Source organism: Myiozetetes cayanensis, unplaced genomic scaffold (assembly GCF_022539395.1).
Source record: "Myiozetetes cayanensis isolate MyiCay16 unplaced genomic scaffold, myiCay2020 scf12, whole genome shotgun sequence".
In the NCBI taxonomy this organism is placed as follows: Eukaryota; Metazoa; Chordata; class Aves; order Passeriformes; family Tyrannidae; genus Myiozetetes; species Myiozetetes cayanensis.
Window position 1 is genome coordinate 18,870,974 of NW_026086826.1, and position 14,091 is coordinate 18,885,064.

Genomic DNA, 14,091 nt, shown 5'->3' on the forward strand with positions numbered 1-14,091 from the left:
TTTTGATAAAAAACATTTAATATTTCCATTGAAACTTAGACATGACAAAACCAGTGAATATACACAAACATGGTGCTGATTTATAAACAAATGTACACATTTCACACAGCAAACCAAACCACTTAAATGCACAATCCTCAGGCTGCACTTAAGTAACTAAGATAAAAGGTATGGAATATCTGTAACAAAAGTATGTAAATAGTCATTTTAAGTGTACTGTGCCTGTTAGGAGTACAAGCCTACTGCTTCTATGGGGGGACACCAAATAAGAGCTGGCACAAAATGGGTTGTTACATGATTCAGGCATTTGAACCCAGACAGCAGAGCAAGCTGAATAGAGTATCTTGAATTTCTGTACAGTCTTACAGCTGTAAAGTATGATTTGCAAAAATAAAGTCTCTTTTAGATGTTTTTATACTTGTCAAGAGTTACCTATTCAGATACTTCACCTTCCAATTTTTTATGCATGGTGGCCTGTGGAATGTAATTCTGAGAGATTAACAAAAAAGTTAGGGGGACCAAGAGTGAGAAATTTTAGTTATAATTTTATACCTTCAGTGAAATAATTTAGCATCTTTAAAATTAGATTTGTATGGAATTCAAATGATCTGGTTCAAAAGTTAAGCAAGTGTTTAAAACTAAAGTGTAAGGGAGGATTAGCGAGGCACTTGTGGTCACTTATGAGGTTAGCCATTACTAAAACTGGCAGCACAGCCCCAGTTCTCCAGTGCTTTCCATGTGCCTCTTCCTTTCTCTGAAAGGAGTCAGAAAATAAAACCTCACAGATATATGTTCTTGCCCAGGGAATGTACATTTCACCTGTTATAAAAAAGAGCACTTGGGTGGGGTTTTAGGACCATTACAGGGTCAACAATACACGAAGAGAAAATTCTGCACAGCCGCAGTAACTTACTGTCAGTGTTGGTCCCACTAAGGCAGCTTAAAGCTTTCTCTTCTCAGGCTCACATACCCGGAAACATCAGTCAAGATACCTGTCTCAGAGAAAACTGCCTGATAAAAAATTATGTCAGTTCACATCAATACTCTACAACCACACTATTACAGGACATTCAGAACTCCCCCAAATGGTTAAACGACGACTCTCACTGTCAGAACCCTGTCTGTTATCCAGGAAAATAAGCCGAGGCCGGTGTTCCTGCAGCTTTGGGCAGTGGCTGGGCTTTGGCTGGCAGGTATGGTCTCAGGTACTCTGTGGAACAGCACAGACACTTCATAGAACCACATCTGTTACTGCCTTTCAGGGACATTTCAAATAAGGTCTTGTTCACTATGTCATACATACCCGAGTTGAGCGTGTTCTGACTAAGCCCTCGTAAAGGAATGCTGTCATCTTTTTTCTTGAGATACTTGGATTCCAGCCCCATATGATCACCACTAGAAATAAAAAGGCTAATTAAAATATAAAGGAAATGCAGTTTGCTATCAGTGCATTACAACAAGTGTGGCTACAGACTCATTCAGGACAATTGAAGTGCAACTACTAAGAACTTTATTTACCATTTAAAGTAAAACTATTGCTGAGTAGGTTAAGAACAGCCTATATATATTACATATATATTTTATACAGATACAGTATAATGAATATGTAATTATATAATAATAATAAATATAAAGATAATAATAAAAACACTAAAAATGCAGCAGAGGACACTTACTTCTCCTTATTTGTTGGATGACTGATTGCAGTCACTGTCTGAGCATCTGAACTTCGATTCAGTTTAGGAAGCTGTGTGTTAAACTGAACCTGCAGAGACAAGAGAGCTGCAGGTTAAAGAGCTCCTCTCCAGACCTGACAGGCCCCACCCGTGGAGTGCACTCAGAGAGCCAACTTCCCAGGGATGAGTGTTCCTACAGCTCCCACAGCACTGCTGTGCAGAGTAAGCACCCTCAGGACGAGCATTAGCCATGGGTGATAATGTCCAAGACAGCAAATACTTCAGTATTTTGAGAAACAGTCACAACATTATGCTTTGGTATTTTATGCTGTCACATTCTTAATCAAACAAGAAAGTCAAAGTGCCTGCCTTTGGTACTGGACATGGTGAACTGGTGTTTTTGCTGTGTGCTGGTTCCAGGAAGTTCTGGAAGGCATACAGAGGAGAAATGGGATGATTGATTCCTGAGCTGGGAAAGGATGGTCTGTCAGGCTGAAAGAGAAACAGAATACGTTCATAAAGGAGAAACAACTCTTAAAGTAATTGTTTATAGAGAATCAAAATTCCAAAATTAACCAGCCAACATTTCAAAGCCAACACTCGTGAGTCTTCCTGATGGGAAGAGAACATCACTTCTCTAAGATTCAAGTGCTTAAGGAAAACTTGCAACTTTTTTAAAAAGATAGATGAGTTGAGCACTCTTAGCCAGTGAAAAGCTACACAGCCTGTAAGTGATGAATATATGGAATGCAGCAGCTCTCTGTGAACCTGCCCTTCCATCACTGAACAAACAGCTCATCAGTTTCTAGGTACAGGTCTCTGCTGTCACAACACAGGGGAAGAACCAGGAAGTTGTGGTATTTAACAATGACTGCAGGTAATGTTTCTTACCCCTTATTTTCATGGTTTCAAGTATCACTATTAACAGTATTCAAATAGTACACTTGTTTTTCAAGCTATACAAAGATAATTAGTAATCTAACCTCACAACATAAAAATGCCTCTTTTTTTCCCTTCACCTTACACTTCATCTTTTCCAAGCTAATTCTGCATTGGTTTGTGTATTTTATCTAAATGAGAGCTTAGAAAATTCTCACCCATGAGGCCCAAGACATCAAGTAGCACCCAACAGGGTGTTATGTTGTTTAAAAAAAAAAAAAAAAAGGAAACAAAACACAAACCACACCCACCCAAACTTTAGGCCCAAAGAAGGTGAAAGTACTTTTTTTTTTTGCTTTTAAGGCCACACATTTGAGAACTAATGACAACATCCCAACCCTGTGATTTATAGCTCTGTCTCACCATGCCATGAGGTGAAGAGGCAGCCCTACCACCACCGTGGGTGCTGGCAGAAGTGTCCAGCCTCTTCGCCATCTGAACTTCACTGAGCTGTCTGTTCAGCCAGCTGATCACTGCAGAGGGAAAAAAAGCTCAAATTAATTTCCTACCTCCTACAAGCTGTTTGAAATGGCAAGTAGCCCTTCCTCAAAAAAGCGACAGCTCCATGGGCTATTTTTCCTCCTTATTAAGCTGAGCCATCACTTGGAGTCCCAGTCCCAGGAAAAGCCCATTTGTTGAAGTTTCCTCTACCCCTCCAAGCCTGAGCGCTCCACCCCACAGCCCCAAGAGAAGCCTTCTCTACTTGCAGCTCTAGGCTGTTGCACACCCACAACAGGCAGAAGTTGTTTTCCGAGCACGACAGCAATTGCAGCTCTTCACAAAAACCCCAATATAGCTGCTTCCAATAATTTTCAGTAGCAGCACGATCACTATGTCATTTTCACAGAGGGAGAAAGGAAACTGTATAAACCTACCATTTTCATTGGTTTTCAGTAGCTGCTTACTTTCCTCTAGTTTTTGTATTGTACTTTCTAGCTGTTCTTGTAGCTTGCAAACCTGTAATAGTCCCATAATAATTATAAGACCATCAGGAGCTACTACTAACTGCAAACAATAACAAAAAAAAGCATCTATGAAATTGTTCTAAAATTAAAGAAGTTTTATACAAAAGCAATATGGTAATTCTTTTAAAGTAAGCCCTACTTTTAGCCAGGGTTTCAGCAAGATTACAGCCAGAATCCTTTCTGACCTTTATTTTTCTATTATTACATAATGCAAGGACTCTAAACGGGGGAACACACTAATGGAAGAAAAAGGTTCACTCGGTTCCTGCTCTTGGTTTCTTCACCAACCTGACATGAACGTGTCTTCTAAAGGATGCTGATTCATCCATTATATTGCTTTGTACTCTTAATACAATTTAGTTTTCTTCCATATGAGTGGATCTTACAAATCAGTTTAACATTAAAACAAACTGAAAGTTGATCACACATCTATTACACATATGGAAATCAACATATAAGTATATTCTATTCCACAGGAAGATGTAAGACCTTAAGTTCAAACACGCAAAACCCAACACAGCACATACAACAGCATTTATAAGACAGAGGGTTAACCTATCACAGTACCTCCTGCTCTTTCATTCGAAGGGATTGTCCCATCTCCTGCAATTCCCTCTGCTCTTTTTGAAGTCTCTCTTCTTTTTCTCCCAATAGTTTTTCCTGTTGAATTGTTACTGTGTTTTTCAATTTTAATTTACTCATTAAAGTTTTCAAATCTCCTTGTAACTTCTTGATAATTTCATTAGCCTATTAAAAAAAAACCCAAGACATTATCAAAATAAACACCTAAAAATAAGGAAGATGTTTCACAAGGGAAGTGTCATGGTTGAACAAACCTTAAGGAGTTCAGCTGACAGCGATTTAATTGTTGTCTCTAGTTTTTCAATATGCCTCTGTTTTTCCTCTGTACTCTCTTCTAGAATCACCTTTAAAAGAATATTACAAAATATAATAACACTGTGGAAGACATAACTTATGATTTCAAGTAAAACCTCCATAATTCTTTGAGAGCTATCCTTACAAGAAATCAGTCACTGCTTTTCAGTCAGATTTCATAGCATCAGTTCTTTTTTTTGTACAAAAAATACCACTAACTATACTCCAGTACCACAGTATTAAACCTGAATGCAGTATACTTTTGATGCCATAATTTAGAACCTTAACTACATCTGAAAGCTGAATTGCCATATTCAAAAAATGGTCAGTTGCTACTCTATGGAAACTGCAATTAAGAAGGTTCTAGAGAGTTTAGAGAAAATTATTTTGAAGCTTGAAGAACCTTTTGCTCTTGTGTTGCATCTAACACTTCTTTTGTTCTAGTAACCAGCTGATCCTTGTCTTTGATCTCCTGTTCCAGAACAGCCACCCGTGTCTGTAGCTGATTAATGAGTTTCTCTTTCTCGTGGCATTCGGCATCCAGAGTCGTGTTCTCCCGACGCAGCGACAGCACCTCCTGCTTCGCTCTCTGACAGTCCTAGAGCGTTGCCAAGGAATTCAATGTTATTTTTTAGGAAAACCTTAACAGTAATTATTAGTATTTTAAATTAATAGTAATTTAAACAGATATATCTAAATAATAAGCATAATGCAGAAGAGGAGATGAACAAACTTAATATACTGTATTTTCTATTACGTGCCCAGGCAGGCAGTGTTAATGCTCTAACACCAGTAAGTTTGGGTTTAGAAAGTAAGAAGCCTTACATCTTCTATTCCAGAAAGTTTTGCTTTCAGTTCTCTGACTGTAGAGTCTCCTTTGTATCTTCTCTCTGTTAAGTCTTTATTGATGACCTCGAGTTCTGAGAGTCTGTTCTGCAACTGCTGGATACTCTTCTGATGCAAAGTTTCCAGTTCCTTTTTCTGTTGTTCATGCTGCTGTTGGTACTGAGTTTGTGCCTGTGGGAAGCAAAGAAATTAAGCAGTTAATGATTCTGACTATTCACATGTAAGAATATTGTTAATTCTTTTCCCCCATCATACCTGGAGAGCTCTTTCCTTTTCATTTGTCAGCTCCTGGGAGTGTTTGTTGGTTAGAGCTGTGGTGTATGATGTCCATTCACTTTTCAGTTTGTCCAGTTCTCGGCTCTTCTCTGACAAGCTCTGTTTAAGTTTGACAAAGTGTGTAGACTTTTAAAAATTTAAGCATTTCAGTCAATACTGAATAATTCTTTACTATTACTTACTAAAAGGAATTATTAAGAGAAGTCTAAATTTCAGCATCAGATGCCAAAGTATCTGTTCATTCTGTAACTAGGAAAAGTAAGGCACTGAGAACCTGAAGAGCACCTTTCTGACACTGTGAATAAAGTAATTTAATTTCCAATTATATTTTCTTCCAACTACTATCTAAGAGTGAAAAAACAACCTGCTGATGTTCCCTACCCTTGTAACACAGAGCACTCTGGTAGGGAGAAAAAAAAATAAACTCTTCAGCAGCATCTTTCCCTCTTCTTGATCTGTAATTCTGCATTTCAATTCAGTAAACACATTCCAGTAACTCAAACTGAAATTGTAAACAAATATTCCACTCCAAAAAAGCTCCATAATACGAGTTTTAATCGATTTATTCTGTTTCATGACAGTCAAAGAAGTCACCTTGATAACTGTAGAACTTGACCCAAATCATCCTCTTGTAACCCAAAGGTGAAGCAATTACTGTGCTGACTACAAAAAGTAAAAAGGAGTCGAGTAACTTGGAAGTCCAAGACTTCCACTTTTTTTACCGTGGTTTTACAGTTTCTCCAAATGAAAGGATTTCCAACCATTCAGTGAATATGTAAAAGTATATTTATCATTTCTCTTCGGACTACCATGTATTTAGTGTAAATTTGTGTGTGTATACACAGACAGACCTCTGTACAAAATAAAGTAAACCCCTGGTTTGGTACTGCGAGAACTAAATTTAATCCTTCAGTTGCAGGCTTTACTCATTCTTAGGAAAGCTACAGTAGACTGTTTTCTTCTTTTCACTCACTCCCAAGTCAATTATCTTGGCTAGGTAGTGGCTGATCACCCCGCCTACAGAAACGTACATTTTCCACAGATCAAAAAAGTGCAACCTACAAAACTAAACATTTACATTACCTGTTGAGTGTAGCTCAGCTGCCTGGTAAGATCCTCCTCAGTTCTTCTAAGTTTTTCTTCCAACATCAATTTGTCCTCCTATGTACAAAGTGACATCACATCAAATCCTCAGCTCCCAAAATACAAGTAGTATTTAGCTTCCACTTAATCGGTATTGCCTGCCTAAGAAACCATATACCCATTGCATTTGTGGAACAAAAATCCCCTTATTAAATAAGCATCCTATGAGATAAGATATAATTAATAAACGTAAAAGAATGGCATTAGCCCACAATGTAGAAACTCTGAATTAAATTCATACCAATTTTTTATAATAGTATCTTAGCATGAAGACTTGTTTACAAAGATGTGACATGAGACCTTTAATTGCCCATGAAATCAAACCCAGCATGCTACCAACTGCATCAACATTCCAGTTTTCATTTGCTATTTACAGCTCCTAGCCCGTGCAGTCCATCAAGGCTCACAGTTACGTGGAGAGCACGCTTTCCTACACCCAACTGCAGAGCCAAGAGGGCAAGGCTGCAGTGAGTTACTGCTGCAGCTGCTCTGTCCATCAGCACAGGCTGGGAGACACTGAGGCCTGCAGAGCCATCCAAGGGCTGCACAGCACACGCCCTGCGTGCAGAAATACCTCACCTCATGTTCAAGTGACAGGGCTTGGCTGAATACACAGCTCAGATTTTCACTGCCAGAGTGACAGTAACAGTTTAGTTCTCACAACGTGCACCCAAGTGGCTGCATGCAATGACATGTATGGGCTAAAAGGAAAAATAAACCAATGTGGTTCATACTTCTGAAGCATGCAGACTGAAAAAAATGCTTAAGTACACACAGCATCAAGGCCAAGTTGCAGTTACGACAAACCTTCATTTTACCTTAAGGCATTTCAAACAGTTGGCTAAAAATTTCTTTATTTCTGCATCAGTTCCTGGTAGGAATTTCAGAGAAAGATGGGTAAGATGTTTAAAAGGGTTGGTCTCCACAACATTTAAAGAGACAGGTGTGTGATCTAGAGCAGATGCTGAAGAAACTAATTGCAGTAAAAACCTAGGGAAAAACAAAATAATCAAATGTTAAGCATATTTTTTTCTGAAACTACTTTTAGATCCTACAAGCTATTTCCAAATAAAATGCATTTGTTTATGTGCAATAAAAGGCTGTCCCATTTTTGTTTGAGAAAGAACTATACAATTCAATCCCTATGTCACAGTTAATATTACAAAAAAATATCAACTGAAATACTTGCACCTTATAATAAGGAATGTACAAAACTAATCAGTTTGTTTATTTGTAAAATTTTCAGCAGCCCATCTTGGACTTGGGAGCCCAAAACCAGTAGGGCCTTTGTAACCAAATTCAAAAGGAAAACAGACTCCTGACTTTTAGGTATCCTACAAACTATTAAAATCCACAGCCCACAGGACACAGTCAGGAAATGGCCTGACTACGGGGAGCGGAGCTGGGCCCGGGGCTTTCCTCGGTACCCACACAAACAGAAATAACATATCAAAAGGTCACTGAAGACTGGATCTCAGGTCTCCCCCTTCACATTTTAATACCTGAATACTGAAAGGGAAGTAGATAAATCCTTGTCAGAATGCCCTATAACCTTGCCTTCTCCTGGGAAACTGGATGATTTACACCTCACTCCACCAATTTCAGATCATCTCTCTAGCATTAAATTATTAAAAGATAAAAAACCAAAACAGAACAAACCCAAACCCAACACTGCTGCATTCTTGCACATCTGCCAGCTTGTGAAGCTTGCCAGCTTCAACTCAGATGCAGAGACTGGTACTAGACACCAATTCCACCACTCAGTCCTCCTGAGAGCTGGGTTTTGTCTGTCACAGCCACTGACTCAAATCTGGGTGTGTCAGGGGCGTGTTAAATTATCCTTGTTCCACTGATTCTTCTCCATCTGAGGGACTGACAGGTGTTTTAAGAACTCAACACATACATACAGAGTAACATGGCACATGCTCATGACCTACCTTGGGGTGTCTTTGTTCTGTTCCTGAATGCATTGCTGAAGCAGATCTATAAATTTTTGTGGGAAAGCAGAGAAGTCTACCAAGAGACCTTGCTGGGACTTCAAACTATATAAACAGATTTGGAATAAAAATGTTAACAAGATAGAGAAGTGAAATTTATTTCCTATAAAATATTTTGTTCACACTAGTAGAAAGAACAAATTCTGAACACGTCATTAAAGTTTACTAGCATGTTGTTTTCAAACATAAGAAATGTGACCACACTGTGGAAAATAATCCCAAGAGGATATTTTTGACTTCAAGAGTTCTTGCAAATGTTCTTGCACTGTTTTTTCACAGAAGTTATCGTGGCACAACAAAAAATGCTCCTTTGAGTAGGCATCTTCCTCACAGCACGGAGGTTGTTGGGGACAGGGCACATGGAAGAGGCAAAGGACAATGAGGGGACACTCCCCCATCACCAAGACTATCTGCCTGCTTGGCTATTTGACTGCTCCCTTCACCACAGACACAGAAAAGTCAGAGACAGAAACTCCATCACCGAGTGCACAAAACACTTCTGCACCTCTGCTTTGCAAACACTATTGGACTTTTGCCTCTTGGTCTGCACACTGACCACACCTCTCTTTTTAAAAACAAACACACCAAAACACTCCCCCCCCCCAAGAAAAACAAAACAAACAAACAAAATCGACCAATCGACCAAAAAAAACCCCCAAAATAAAAACAAAACCAGACGAACAAACCCAAAGAAAGCAGAAAACTGAACTGTTCATGTTTGACGCCCAAATCTGATGATCGGTGATCAAATTCTGAGCAAGTAAATGAGACCCAACAGTACAACTGGTATGCAGTGTATGCTCTGTGAATCTATGTCCAGGCAGACTTATTTCCTGAAGTAGTTCACAGGCACAGAACAGTCTATAAGAAGTAGTTACAAACACAAGATGCAATCAGCAACGTGAACTGTGGCACTGTATCCACACAGGGAACTTTACATCAGGATCCCACATCCATCTGCGTAACCCTGAGCCGATCACTCTCCTGCACGTGGCTGTTTCACCAACTGCTCAAAGAGAGCCACGCTGCCAAAACACTGACAAACTCCACAAGGAAAAGTGTAAAAACCTAAGTTCTAACACACACCATTCCAAGCTAAAAATATTCCCTCATTCTTTTTTGCCATTTAGAAACATTTTACAGAGAAAATATAATTTCACTTACCTTTGAAAATCATCTTCAGATATGACAAGGTTATAAAGGAAAAAAGGATCAGTATCATCAGTCAATCGAACAGCTAAGTCCTGAAAAGATGGACATTTAAATATGATTTAAAATATTATTAACCACCCAGAAGTGTTTAAATATTTTAAACCAATATTGCAAACGGTATTGAATGTTTTCCCTGTTTAACCAAAAATACGATAGAATTGTGGCAACTAATTTAGAATGTGTAAAACATTAAACACAACTTCAAATATTACAGTGGGAAAACCAGGAAAATTGTTTTTCACAAAAATAAACCAAGTAAAAACCTTCAACTTTGAGCAGCAAAGGTTTCAAAATTCCATGTGTATTCATCCTTTTCTGGAAAGAAAACTATTTGCTATTTTTCCTCCATCATGAAATAGAGTGTAGCACTATCAGTCCACTGTAATGGATCACAAACACATCATTCCCACAACTGGAAATTTTTCAGAGCATACTGCTCCAAAGTTTAAGAAACCACCTTTGAAGAGTTTATATGCTGGAATGTGAAGCGAATGCAGAATGGATACAGCTGAAGTCCAGTAAGCTAATAAAGAAAACCGCAGCACTGTGCTGCTTAGCCTTTAAACTGATGCTCGTTGGTTCACTGGAGGCCTACACAGTGTTTTGGAAAAACTGCCTTCTCTGAAAGCACTGAATCTCGTGCTACAAGGAAGGAGTTATGCAAAACACCTGGTACATCAGACACAGCCACATGTTCCCTGCAACAAGGCTTACATCTGAAGAATATTATATTCCCTGGCAGAGGTGAAAAAATAAAAAATAGAAACCTGACAGCTCTTCCAACATAATGAAATGTGACCACAGCACAGGTACAGAACTGAAACACGTTTCAGTAATTCAGGTGCCAGTGACACCACCAAAACTCTCAGCTGGAGATGCACAAACCAACTCAGGGACTGACACATGCAGACAGTTTACACTGACACTAACACCACCCCGAGCACATGGGGCACTGATGGGTGGGATAAAAGCACCTGCTCAGTCTGATGCCCCATGAGCTGATGAAGCATTTGTCTTCTCAGACTAACTGCTCACTGATGTACCTCACTGCACTTCCATGTTCCTCCTGACACAGCCTGCAGCATGGAACACAGCTCCTAACTGAACTGCTTCTCCACAGTGTTACTTCACAGAATTACTATTATCACTGCCACCATCAGGAGAATCTTACCAAGAAATGCTGTACTCCTTTACAAACAAATCTTTACTCAGTAACACTATAACCAACTCATGATCAATCTTAACATCAAGCTGAGTGCATGTACAGTTTAAGAGACAATTCAGACATATAACAAAAGAGATTACCACTGGAGATGCTGTAATCTCATTGCTACTTTCCTTAAGATAGAAGATGAGGGGGTTTTTTTACTGCCAATTTAGTACTTCAGACTAAGTACCTTTAATCTCAGGTACTGTTCTGAATCTCTAACCCGTACTAAGACCTATGTACAATCAAACTAAAAGAGGGGGCTAAAAACGCTAGGAGCAAAAAAAAACAAACCCACACCATCCCAAGACAACTGAATTACTCAATAAATTATATAAAAAATAAAATAAGGTAAAATGACAAATGCTAAATTCCTATTTCCTTTGCCTAATTATACTCTAATAAAATGGAATTCAGGTAATACCTAATGAATGACACAGATATGACTCATCTACCAACCTTTCTATGGACAGGACTAGAAATTGAGAGCAGCTCAATATTCACTCGAACATTTAATCTCCTGCGTACAAAAAAAACAGCAAATCAAGAAAACATTCTCAAAACAACATGTTCACAGCTGCATTACAGGAAGCAATGACATTTCAAAAGCAAAAATTTCAACAAAAACATTAAGAAAGTTCCCAAAGATGACTATTACTAAGATGTAACAGTTTCAGTTATCACTGCAACTCCTCAGTCACTGCTGGTTTTTTGCCACTTGCTTGTTATCCACCAACCTTTACAAAGCAATGCAGAAGTTTTGAAACTTTGTCCAGAAAGCATAACCTTTGGAAAAACCTGTTGGAATTCATTAACGATTGCTGAAACTTCTGACAATCACACAGTGCTACCTAGTCTTCATTTACTTCTTGTCAACTAGAAGTTACTTGCATTACAGCACACGCCATCTAACCCAGACAGGACCTACAGCGCTGCAGTCACTGCACTCACAGACGGTCACATCAGGAGGGTCTGGGCCGTCCCAGACTCCCGGCCATGCTCCCCGTCGCGCAGGGGAGGGCGAGGCGCGGGCTCTGCCCCGCTGTCCCAGGGGCCGCGGCCAAGGGAGGAGCAGGGAGAGGCGGGACCGCCCGCGGGCAACGCCGCGGCCCAGGCAACGCCAAACATTCACCGCGCGGGCCCGCAGACACAAAACAAACAGCGCGGGCCCGGGACAGGACACACACAGCGCGGGCCCGGGACGGGACACACACAACGCGGGCCCGGGACAGACACACACAACGCGGGCCCGGATCAGACACACACAACGCGGGCCCGGATCAGGACACACACAGCGCGGGCCCGGGACAGACACACACAGCGCGGGCCCGGCAGCCGCCCCGGGCCGTCCCTGCCCCCGGGCACAGCCGCCCCTCTGCGGAGCCTCCCCGGTCGCTCCGCTGCCGGTCCCCGCTGGCCCCGCTGCCTTGGCGAGGCACCCGCAGCACCCACTCGGCCCCGCCGGCTGTCCCCGGCCTCGGTACACCGGTCCCTCCCCTGTGCCCCGGAGGGTGCCCACGGCAATCCCAAAGCGCAGGGACCGGGGAGCGCTCCTGAGCGGCGCTCAGAGCACAGGGCCGGCGGGGAGGAGAAAAGCGCCCGTCGCTCGCAGCCCCTCTAAAGAGCACGGTGCAGCTCCCGCGCAGCCGGTGCAGACGCCTGACCCGACCCGACCCGACCCGGCCCGGCCCAGCCCAGCCCAGCCCCGCTCACCGCTCCTCGCAGCCCCGGCCCTGCAGCCGCACGGGCACAGCCCGGTCGAAGATCCGCTCCGCCGCCATCTTGCGCTGCGCCCGCGGGGCGGGGCCGCAACATGGAGGCGCGGGGGCCGCCGGGAGCGGCGATGGCGGCGCCGGGTCCGCAGCCGGGGCTCGCAGCCGGGGCGGTGCGGGCACTTCGTGCAGAGGAAAGGGCGCTTCTGCAGGATGGTCCCCGCGCCGGGGAGGCGCTTCTGCGGAGAGCACGGGCAGGAGGAGGTGCGGGGCCCTTCTCCGGCCGGGGGGGCGGGCGGGCTCGGGGAGCCCCGGCGGGGCCCTGTCCCGTCAGCACGGGTGGGACTGGCGGCGCCTGTGCCGCCCTCCGAGCACTCGTGTGCCCAGGCACTCGGGCAGCCCACAGCAACGCTGCCCTTGCGTTATAGGTTTGTTATTTTAGCATCCAGTTAAGTATGAAATCCTTCTCTCAGTTCCTCCATTCCGGTTAACCCACCTACCTGTGAATAGATGTTTTATGAAACTGACGGCCCTTAACAGCGTTTTTGAAACGGGCACTGAATGCATGCTGAACTGTTGTCTAAAATTTTTCTAACTAGGAACAAAATGACAGAAAAAGAATTCCATGCCCTCTTGATCCAAAGCAGTGAGTATATGTAAATGCTTTCCCTGTTCTTTGTCAGAGTTCACACGACAAATGCTATTACTTACTTTTCTTTCCATTTTGCTTTTAGCACTGTATATGAAGACCAACTACAAAAGCATTTAAAAAAATGTAATTCAAGAGAGAAGCCAAAGCCCGTAAGTGCAGCATAAAATCAGCACTTCCTTTCAGATTTAAGACCTTAAACATTACATCTCTGCAGAGAATTTGTTGTGCTGACAGCAGCTGTGAGCTGGACAGCACTTCTAGCAAGCACTGCACTAAGGACAACATGGAAGCTGAATAAATACTTCCTGAAATGTAATTCACGTTCTAGTCTCCTCCTGTTCTGTGCCCCTTCACACTGTGGTTTGGTACAACTTTTCAGTTCTCTTAGTTACAAAAAAAAAGAAAAAAGCTGAATTCATTTTTCTCAAAAACATACCCCCAGAACAGCCTCTCACAATACCATTCTTTTCGGAGGCTGGGTGAGAGGTTGTCCTCAGAAAGCAGAGCTATCGGGGAGGCTCTGGGTGCTTTCAGCCAACTGCCTGGTTCCTGCAGCCAGCAGTGAGTCAAAGAAATCTGGGCAGGCACTC

At 42.1% G+C, this 14,091-nt stretch overlaps 2 protein-coding genes across 3 annotated transcripts in view; one reads left to right on the top strand and one right to left on the bottom strand.

Moving 5' to 3' along the window:
* On the bottom strand, positions 1 to 12,957 carry SASS6 (SAS-6 centriolar assembly protein). 2 transcript variants are annotated; one of them, XM_050306799.1, is made up of 17 exons: positions 12,851 to 12,957; positions 11,597 to 11,657; positions 9,883 to 9,962; positions 8,659 to 8,763; positions 7,540 to 7,711; positions 6,662 to 6,739; positions 5,558 to 5,677; positions 5,282 to 5,473; positions 4,860 to 5,054; positions 4,417 to 4,506; positions 4,148 to 4,327; positions 3,491 to 3,572; positions 2,979 to 3,088; positions 2,046 to 2,168; positions 1,677 to 1,765; positions 1,304 to 1,395; positions 1 to 1,210 (listed from the first exon to the last, which is right to left on the bottom strand). In XM_050306799.1, exons 1-17 carry the CDS (start codon positions 12,916 to 12,918, stop codon positions 1,125 to 1,127), a joined length of 1,923 nt encoding a protein of 640 aa, XP_050162756.1. In that variant the 5' UTR covers positions 12,919 to 12,957; the 3' UTR covers positions 1 to 1,124. The 2 variants fall into 2 exon arrangements, with proteins under 2 accessions (XP_050162756.1, XP_050162757.1); XM_050306800.1 differs by lacking the exon at positions 11,597 to 11,657 and having other exon boundaries at positions 12,851 to 12,934.
* TRMT13 (tRNA methyltransferase 13 homolog) overlaps positions 12,951 to 14,091 on the top strand; it is a 6,299-nt gene continuing 5,158 nt past the window's right edge. The window contains 4 exon segments of the mRNA XM_050306811.1: positions 12,951 to 13,004; positions 13,006 to 13,113; positions 13,449 to 13,495; positions 13,584 to 13,650. Of these exon segments, the coding sequence (XP_050162768.1) occupies positions 12,951 to 13,004; positions 13,006 to 13,113; positions 13,449 to 13,495; positions 13,584 to 13,650 (276 nt within the window).